General features: G+C 26.3%; 1 protein-coding gene and 1 non-coding gene across 2 annotated transcripts; both read right to left on the bottom strand.

Annotated features, from left to right (window-relative positions):
- Positions 1-1,601: 1,601 nt before the first annotated feature.
- Positions 1,602-3,929, bottom strand: LOC109810353 (ras-related protein RABA1f). Its single transcript, XM_020373794.3, has 2 exons — positions 3,510-3,929; positions 1,602-2,206 (listed from the first exon to the last, which is right to left on the bottom strand). The coding sequence occupies exons 1-2, from the start codon at positions 3,719-3,721 to the stop codon at positions 1,768-1,770; spliced, it is 651 nt and encodes a 216-aa protein (XP_020229383.1). The 5' UTR covers positions 3,722-3,929; the 3' UTR covers positions 1,602-1,767.
- A 6,795-nt stretch (positions 3,930-10,724) lies between these two features.
- On the bottom strand, positions 10,725-10,797 carry TRNAR-CCU (transfer RNA arginine (anticodon CCU)). Its single transcript has one exon. It is a non-coding gene; the product is annotated as a tRNA-Arg (tRNA).
- Positions 10,798-11,197: the final 400 nt, after the last annotated feature.

Genomic DNA, 11,197 nt, shown 5'->3' with positions numbered 1-11,197 from the left:
CCTTTTAACAAACTGAGATAAAATAATTTTACCTTCTTATTTCTTGATATAAAAGAAGATAAAAAATAGTGAGAAATCCATAAATTTTAAATATTAAAAATAATACTTATACATAAACTTTGTAGTTTAAACATATAACTTCATTTTTTTAAAAAAAAAATATACATTTTTTTTTAATTTTTGAAACATAATACTTATACATCAAATTGTTCTGTATGAAAATTCATATTTTAAAAACTGAATGGTTTTTTATCATTTTTAACATTTTAAAAAAATATTTTTTTATAGAAGTAACTAAATAGTCATTTAATCATGTATATCTTGAATTAAAATTTTGACCTTCATTTTTAAAAAATAGTATAATATAAATTTGGTTCAATCATCACTTATTAATTCCTTTACTAACATAATCAAATTATAATCGATACTTTCTAATCTCATAATAAATATCATATCGTCCTAAATTGTTTTACACAAATAAAAAATAAAGAAATTTTATAATTAATTTTCTTTACTAAAAATAATGCAATTCAATATCTACTTTTTAAAAAATACTTTGAAAGGGTATAAATAAAAAAAGGTAATTAATACTATATTAAAAAATTAATATTACACTTATTTTAAGACTTACTTTTTTTTTTTTCAAACATGACACTTATTATGAGATAAAGAGAATATTATATATATATATATATATATATATATATATAATATAAAAAAAAATACTTCAAAAAGTTGATATATTAGCAAATTTCGACTTGTAGTCATTATGTAGTCGATGTGTTAGGTGTTATACAACTATAGTGCAATGTTTCAGTTAAGGAAAATTGGCTACATTTGTTCCATATTCATGGATTCTTTGTCCTAACAGTTGAAAAATAAGATCCTAACACGTGCACATTTGCTAAAGATCATCTTTCCAAGATTGTGTCATTGGTCTTGATCTATGCGTTTTGGATAACTACTGATAATAGTTGAATGAAATCTAACATTGTAATATTCAAACACTTAGCATGATTTCATCTACTCTCTTGGATATTTGAATTGCATCTTTATACTTGAATCCATTTTGACATCTTTCATATCTCAATCTCTTCGATACTTACTAGATAAACCCAGAATCCTACACCTTTAATAGGCTGGATTCTGCCAAACCATGTTGGACTTTAACAACTAGAAAAATTTTAGTAACCCCAACAAAAATCTATCCAAAATTATAAAAACCTAGATTAAGAAAATAAAAATAAAAATAAAAATAAAATTAAAAGTAAAATTCATCAGATTCTCAAGGACTACCAAATATATCAAGAGTAAATAGTTTAAAATCATTTTATATTTTCATCTAATCACAAATTATTATAAATAATAAAATTATTAACTATTAAGATAACAGCTTAAAAGTTTTACTTATCTATTTTTAGTTGGTTGACATTGTACTGACATGTCACAGACATTAAACCTTCTTTTTATCATGTAGCTTTGTTTGCTTATCAAGCATCATGTCTAAATAATATTGTTGTCACCTAATAAATGAAAAATTAACGACATTTTTTATGGGTATAGTGCAACTCGTTGCAAAAAGACAGAACAAACCAGAGATCTGAATTTAAAACCTGTAATATTGTGACCACAACAAAGGGCTGTTGAGGCCGATGGTATACATCATCACCAACAAAAAATAGAACATAATAATAAAACAATGAATCAACAAAACATCCTCTTATACTGCATAACCAATACTCTCTTTTCAACAATCTCTCAAACAAACTACGTGGAGCAGCATGCACTCTTCTTAACCGCAGAGACATCATCTTTGGTTCCAATCACAATGTTCTCCCCCTTGGGAACCGTTGCAGCAGGAGGATCATTCACACTCTCAAGAGTCTTCCTACTCACAACATTGTATATCTGAGTCAACACTTCTATGAAGGCATTGTCCACGTTCGTGGATTCAAGAGCAGAGGTTTCCATGAAATACGTGTTCTCTTTCTCGGCATATGCTGTGACTTCTTCCCTCGACACAGCACGCAGGTTTTCAAGGTCTGCTTTGTTCCCCACCAGCATGACAACTACGTATGCTTCTGTGTGATCCCGGAGCTCCTTCAACCATCTCTCCACGTTCTCGAATGTCACGTGTCGCGTTACATCGTACACAACCAAAGCACCAACGGCTCCTCGGTAGTATGCACTTGTAATTGCACGATATCTGTGGTGAATAAAAACAATGAGACTCATATATATGACTCGGTTATGAGCATATATGATTAGCAATAACCATATTGTAGATGAAAACAAAACATTGCTCGCCATCCGAATAGACTCTCTCAATAGAATCTTCTTCAAACGCACGATCAGGAAACGAAGAATCTATATCTAGAAGAACAACTAAGTATCTACTATGATAATTGAAAAAGGCTTATTTGTTGTTTTATTATACACTACTATGTTTTATAAGCCTGCATTTGATTTTGCTGTCATCCCTCCCTCTTAGAATGTGTTGACCAAGGTTCTAGTTATATGTGTCTGCTATACCATTATTTTGACACACATGAAAATAAACCAAAGCATCCCAATAAATCACACTCCATGATAGTCACATTCAACTACACTCTACCCAGATAAAAATCCACTTAATTATGTATATGATTAAATTGGAACGATCATGCTTCTGGGTTATATTGCCAATGACACATGAGAAAGGACTCTGCCTCGCTTCATTTCATGTAAGTCTCTAAGGTGAGAAATTATTAGGTGTTTGGGAACTATATGTTCCTTAACTAATCTCTATATGATATGTAATCAAATGTTATTAATTTCTTCTCATAGATTGAAAAACTTGATGCATATAGTATAGTGATTAGCTGGGACCATGGACCCTGGTAATATTGGACTATCTATTTATTTCTCTATCTAAGGTGTGGACTATCAACAAGCAAAACTTGAGAAGTCATTTCTTCTGTTCTGCCATTTTCTCATAGCTGTATAGATGCTTAATTTACAAATGTTAATAACCTGCAGAAATCAAATCACTTGTCTCCTTTCCCTTCAAAAACATTCCCATTCCGGATCCTCTACATCCGATTTTACCCTCATTCACACATTCAATTACTCGGGATCGTTGGACTAAGATCACACAGCTCATATTTTATCTCGGTAAATCAACCCTAAAACACCCTTTGAAATGTGAGCCATCCAATCTTCATCCAACGATCACAAATGCCTTGACTATGTGAATGCTGCAAAATTGACTACACCGGATCTAAAGAGAAGAGACATGTCAACCAAGTCCAAATCTATTCACGCTGCCTAGAATATTTCTAGAAAACAACAGATCATGTCAGAAACACGCCCTGACACATTGAACAAGATCAGAATCAGTGACCAAATCATGCACGAAGATCAAAATGAACAACCGACGAATCTCCAAACCAAGACAACCCATTAAGATGAAGTGGAGCAGAATGAGATGCACATTGAGAAAGATTAAAAATTGATGAAAAAGGCGCGACCTTTCTTGGCCGGCGGTGTCCCAGATTTGAGCCTTGACAAGCTTGTTATCGACGGGGACGCTGCGAGTGGCGAATTCGACGCCGATGGTGGATTTGGACTCCAAGCTGAACTCGTTTCGGGTGAATCGGGACAAGAGGTTGGACTTGCCAACGCCGGAGTCTCCGATGAGCACCAACTTGAACAAGTAATCGTAGTCTTCGTCGGCACCCATTGAGTTTGGATGAAGTAAAAGCAAAAATGGGTGGTGTTCTTACTTCTTAGATCCAAATAAAAAAATGGGTTGGTTTGTGTGATTATATGTTGAAACTTTTTGGGCATCGTAGTTTTGGTTGTAGCAGACACGGATATATAGAGAAAGACGTGTAAGTGTAGCGTGTACGAGGAAGGAAGGTAGGCTTTGCCTGTTGTTGGAGGGAGAAGCATTCAAAATGACTCTTCTCCAACTTTACTACATTTTTCTCCAATATAATATTCTTACACCCTCTCACATTTTTAACCATTCTAGAGAGCCATTCCCTCAAAAATTTAATAATGAAAATTCTGAATATCTTAAGATATTCAACTTTTGTTTTTTTAACTACTCATTATTACACGGTTCAAGTGCACTTATGGGATAATTTTTTGTTTTTTATTTACTATATAATTTTAAAATAAAATATTATTATTATAAATAAAAAAATTGCACATAAAATAAGATATAATTGAAGAGGTTAGAATTTTAATAAGTTCTAATTTGAATAATTTAAAATTTTAATAAGTTAGAATTTTAATTAGTTAAAATTTAAATAAGTCATAATTTCAAAAGGTTGTAACTTAAAATAAGTTATAATTTTAATAAATTTATATGTAATATTATGTTTACATATTTATTTAAATATGTGATAATAGTATGTTTAGGTATTTATTTAATTAAATCTAAGTTGGTGTGTTAATGAACTATCCTACGGTAGATATAGATTATAAATTATTAAAATTATAAATTATTAAAATTATAATTTATTAAAAGTATAATTTATTAAATTTATAATTTATTAAAATTATAAATTATTAAATTTATTACTTTATAAAAGCATAAATTATTAATATATTAAATTTTATAATTATAAATTATATATTATATAAATTTATATAATTAATAAAATATTTTTTACATAAAAAAGAAAAACAAAATATATCGTTTGGAATTCGGTTACAGAAAACAATTCTATTCTTGTAAATAAATAGGGGATATTTTACTTATAATTTTTTTTTAAAAAAAATATTATAATAGTAAAAAATTTGTAACTCTATTTGTTCTAAATTTTCTAATACTACCAAAAAATCAATATTGACAGTATGAAATCACCCAATAAAAACTAATGATTGTTAAACTTTCAGAAAAGTAAAATAAAAAATATTTACACCACATATTAGTTAAAGTCAATTTTTTAAAATAATGCATGTCAAACTAAAATAATGTAATAAATCATTGTTTTTATAAAGAGTGTCAATAGAAATAAATTAATACTCACAAACTATCTCTTCTTATTTAAGAGTTATATGTATTTTACAATTTTAAGACTCACTAAATTAAGGTTAATTAGATTTAATTGATGTAAAATGATTTAAAAGAAGCAAAACTCATTAAATAAAGGGAGAAAGGAGGTGATGGTGAGGAAAAAAATGAAACAAAAGAGAGAGAGGTAAGGAGAAGAATGAGATGAAGAAATTAAAAAAAAATGTGAAAGATATTAATAGTGTCACATCTCACAACATTATAACTAATATTTAATTTAATTATATATTATTTTAACACTAAAAAATGTCTTAATTAACAATAAATTTAAATCAAAATAGCGATAAAATTTTAAAATAATAAACATTTAGGACTAGATATATGATATCAAGCTAGAGTTTAAAAGGGGTTTTATAGGTTGATTTTATGATTAAGGGTTTGATATATATAGATATTATATCATATTAAAGTAGGCTATGCTGTACTGCTGAGTTTGTCTTCTAATCCTACACTTATGAGTGCAAAGTAATGATTATATCAATGTATATAAACATGAATTATATTAGATTATTATCATATATGAATGTAAAAATAAAAACTCCTTTGAACAAGGAAAAGTAGTAGCCCTTTTAAATTCTCGGAATGACAAGTCTTCTTTGGATTGAAAAGAGTGGCAAACCTTCACTAGTGGAAAATTAGCATATTACGTCACCCTTTTTACGTTAAAAATACGAAAATTCGACATAAAAAAAATACGGTGACATTTTTGTAATTTTTGCGAACTTTTTTACGTCGGACCCTACCAGGTCCGACGTAAAAAAGGACGCAAATTTGAATAAGAGAGCGCGAGGCACACCGCGCGCATTCACTCTTCATCACTTTTCATTTTTTTCTCTCTAAACCCTCTCCCTCTCCTTTGTTACTGAATCGTTTTTTTTGTCTTTTGCAGAGGGATGAACTCTTTGTTACTCATTTGCACATTGTTGCTGCTCCTCGGGTATGAATCAAGGTTTCGTTAGCACTTTTCTACTTCGCATTGCTACTCTAGCTATATGTTTTATTTGATTTTTTGGTTGTTCTATTTGTATAGGTAGTGGGCGTTTTCTTTTGAGTTGTTATACGAAGCTGAATGGCTTGTTCTGCAAGCAGAACGGCCTGTTCTGCAAGCAGAACGGTCCGTTCTGCTGGCATTTTTATGTTTTTTTTTTAATTTTTTTTCCTACTTTTTTACGTTGGATGTCGTAATGTCCGATGTAAATTTACGTCGGTTTTGCAGATCCGACGTAAAATTTACGTCTCCCGCTTCTACGTCAGTATGTTTTCTGACGTAAAAAGCTAAAAATGTCCGACGTAGTACACCTCTTTTGTACTAATGCTTCTAATATTTAAAGAAAAATGAAAAATAAAACTTAATACCTTTTTAAAAGGAGAAAGACATTTGTCTCCTTCAACTCTACAAATAGTGGTATATATAATTTATTGCACAAAGTATATCTATACCAATAGGATGTATGGCAAAAATAAGGGACACTCTTTAAAATTATGAACCCATATACACCAATAAGATGAAAAAGAAAGGAATGATAATGAATAGAAAAAATATAATGATCATGAGAATATTTATATCTCATAATGTTATGATTATTCATGTTTAAATGTTAAATATGCACGATTTTATTGTTACATATGATATTGTGTGTAATGTTGTGTTGATAAGACATTTATTAAGATATAAGTCTTATTAGTTTATTTAAATATTTTAAATTAAATAAGATTGGAAAAACAAATTAGAAATAAGTTTTATTTTATTTTATTTTTTATTTGCTAAACTTTTTATTAAAACCCTTTTAATAAGATGAAATTAAGAACATATGTTGCAAGAGACTTTATGCTTACAAATGTATATTTGAATTTAATTAATATATTGTTTATTTTTAAATTTCTTTATTTTTATGTTGAATTTTATTTGTAGGGTAATATTTGCAAGAGTGTTAAAGATAATGATTCAAATATATAAATATATATATATATATATAAATATAAATATATAAATATATAAATATATAAATATATATATATATATATATATATATATATATATATATGAGTTAACCATCCATACACTGTCAATGTAAATTTTTTTACAAAGGCAACTAATCATATCTTTTAAATTATTTTATTTTATTTTTATTTCATTAAATAAGTAATTGACATGACACTATTAAGAGATATGATTAGTTGTTAATATAAAAAAAAATTTACACCAACAATGTACACGTGATTTACTCTATATATATAGAGAGACTAAATGAGTATGTTTTATGTGTAGGGGTTAAAATATTAAAATTGTTTAAGTATATAAATCAAAATGTAAAAATAATATAAGTATTAAGATTAGAAATTTAAAATGTAAAGCAAAGCGTGTAATATGCAAGGCAAGTGAGGAAGTGTCTTATGCTTCAAATTTCACAAAATGCATAATACCCTTTATAATCTTGGTTAATAATTACTTAGTTAACTTTTATCCTTATAATATATCAACTAAAAGAGTTAAAATTCTCAAGATCCTCAACCATTCATCAATTCATATCAACTAAAAGAGTTAAAAGCTTCAAAGTAATGAATATTTCTCTCTATATATATATATCTCTTGCAAATATAATAATTTATTTATATTCTTTCAATCATCTCAGTTTTTTTTTCTCTATTTTTCTATCATTTTTATATTATTTTAATTTCATTTACTATATGGAACCATATTGTTGTTTTTTTTTTATTTAAATTCAAAATTTCTAAATATTGAGGGAAGATAAATTAAAAAAATATTGTATTAACCTTGAAATTTTTTTAAGAATTGGTGAACATTTTAATATTAACAGTCATGATTTATTTTTAAAATTAAAAATATTGAAAAAAGTATTAAAACAACAAATTAACATTCCAACAGAAGTATTGCATTATATTAAAAAAATTAGTTTCTTTTTCAAAAAATTATATATTATTTATAAAATATAAATTATCACTTAACAATTGTCATCATTAAGAGAAAATTTTCAGAATTAAAATTATTTAAATCTTATTTAAGATCAATAATGTTACAAAATAATTGGATGGATTAATCATCTTTTATAGTGAGTGGAATGTTAAATTTACTTAATTATAAAACACTAATAAATAATTTAGCAACTAAAAAAAATTTAATGTACAAACTAATAATTTATAATTTTGTCTAAAAAAATTATCTTAAACCTTAATTTTTTAAACACGACCTTGATATAAAGCACAACACATATTAATGTTACATTAATCTTATATCATTTATTATTAATGACATTTAACTTTTTTTTAAAGACAGACCAAAACGAAACTAAGAGGGATGTATTGGTTTAGGATTTCGTAGGATTTTAAAAGACTTTTTTTGAGTAAAAAAGTCCATTGGTATTCAATTAGGATTTTATGTCACTTAAAAACAATCCAGTGGTATTCAATCTGGATTTTCAAGATTTTTTAAAGAGTCCATTAAAATCCACTGGTATTCATTTGAGATTTTTTACAACTTAAAAACAATCCATTGGTATTAAAAAATATAAGGATTTTAAAGGATTGTTGTGTGAGAGGGATTTTGAAGGACTTTCTAGTGTTATCTATAAATACCAGATTCATAAAACAATCCCATCCAAACCCATCGGATTTTGAAGGATTGTTTGAAGTGATTTTTCAAGTGTTTCAAGAATTTTCAAGTGAGTTTTTCATCTTTTTTTTTCTATGCTCGTGTCTTCTCCATTTTTTCTCTACTAATAATACTACACTATTGTTCATTGCTCATATATAATATTGTAGTACTCTTCTCATCCCATTCCCCTATTTTGTGAAACTCTAATATGTAAATGATAGTGTCATTGACTTGTTCTATTTTTCTGTTCGTTCTCTTTAATTGACTTGCTTTATTTTATTCTATGAAGTTGAATTTGTTCCTTTATATAACACAAAAAAATGCTTGAAATTTCAATTTTTAAGTGGTAATTTTTTTTATAACACACGTCAAGAAAAGAAAAAGGTGAAAGATGAAATTGATATGATAATCTCTACAGTATATATATATATATATATATATATATATATATATATATATATATATATATATATATATATATAAAAGATGAATTTGTTAGGATTTTTGTGAGTAGAATGAGATAAAAATGGATCTTAATTGAGAGAAGAACTCTCTCAGCATAAAAATTGCGAACTCTCTCCTTTCCTTTAATTTGTTACTCTTATCCCTCCTCCTTTTATGACTCAACAATTATTTTATTTTATTTACTATGAATTTTTCTTTTTTATTTTTATATTGTGAAATTAAGATTTTTTATATTTAAAAAAAAGAAAATTAACATAAGACATTGCAATATCTAATTTTTTAGGATTTAGGATTTATGCCTTCATTAGCTTATTTTTTTTAAAAAGAAAATATTGTTAAAATATTTGTTATAATAATTTACATTTATAAATATCGTTAAAAATTATCATATAATATATAACTAAAATAGTATACATATATATATACGTATATATATATATATATATATATATATATATATTCTCTATATCTAAATACTTTCGTTTATATAAAAAAAATTATATATCTAAATATTTTTTTAGTATCGAATATACTGATTTTTTTATATAAAAATTATCTTATGTTTCTATATTTTCGTTTTAACATTTTTTTTATAATGACTGAGGTATTTGATCCATTTGGATAGCCAAGATATATTCGATCTTGTATGATTGATGTGCTTCTAAAAATAATAATATAATTTTATTGATTTTGTCTCTTATCCATAATTATTTATATAACTATTTTTCAACATATATTATTTTAGTAATTCAAATGGGAGATTCAGAAAGAAATAATAAAGAAAAAGGAAAAGAGAAAGAAAACTATGAAGCTTGGACCAAGGAGGATTCTGATGAATTGTTACAATTGATAGTGGATGTTATAAAAAGAGGATAGGATATTATGGAGAATTATTATTATTATTTATCTAGACATTATTGTTTTTTTTATATTATTTTTGTCTTTGACTCTTTTTAAATTTGAATGTATGATTTTTTTTTTAAATCTTATCAAATGTCAAAACTTCACAAAATCCCACAGAATCCATTAAAATCCTGATTTAAAAGTCTTGCAGAATCTATTAAAATCCTGATTTTAAGTCTTGTAAAATCTTGCAAAATCTTAAAAGTCATGAAAATCCTGCAAAGTCTTTTAAAATCCGCAGGATTTTTTTTAACTGAAAAAGTCCTTTAAAATCCTAATCCAATACACCTCCCTAAATGCAATGGATAACTTTTAACAGTAAGAACTAAATAATAATAATAATAATAATTCTGTGCGACTAATTTAAATTGAATACAAATACTATACTTTTCATTCACGGTTTGGTCGTAAAGTTTGAATTCCAAATACTACTATTCTACGCTGACTCATCTATCAACATAAAATACTTACATATACTAATTAAAACATAAAATAACGCGTGATTTAACTTTTTTTAAAGACCCACTAAAAGGAAACAAAATACAATGAATAATTTTTAACAGTAAGAACTAAAAAACAAAAAATAATAATAATCTTGTTCAACTAATTTAAATTAAAAACAAATATTATATTTATGTAAAGTTTGAATTCCAAGTAAAAAATTTGAAAAATAACGAACGCGCCAGGTAGGGGTCGAACCTACGACTTTCTGCTTAGGAAACAGACGCTCTATCCACTGAGCTACAGGCGCTTATATGCGCAAAGAAAGGACATAAATGTTATATATCACTTAGCAGTTCTACAAAAATATTATTTACATTTTTTCTCCTTCTAATCCTCTTTAACAAAATAAAAAATCCAACTAAATAAAGAGAAAAAATGAGAAAGAAAATTATATATCTATACTAATAATAAAGGAAGTTGGTCCCTTTTATGTACATTTTTTTATTTATAATTTTGTCCTTAAAGTTAATTTTTAAATTATTATTTGATTTTATTAATTTTTTTAAAAACAGTTTAAAAATTACTCTTACAATTGTAATGGCTCACTTTCTAATTATTTACTGTTTAAAAAATATACAGGAGTAGGAAGTATTTTTTATATATTAGTAATAATAATTATGATAGAATATAAGGTTATTATTTGTTTT

This window comes from Cajanus cajan, chromosome 10 (genome assembly GCF_000230855.2).
Source record: "Cajanus cajan strain Asha chromosome 10, NIPB_CcT2T_4, whole genome shotgun sequence".
Classification (NCBI taxonomy): Eukaryota; Viridiplantae; Streptophyta; class Magnoliopsida; order Fabales; family Fabaceae; genus Cajanus; species Cajanus cajan.
This window is presented reverse-complemented; position numbering and strand designations above follow the sequence as displayed.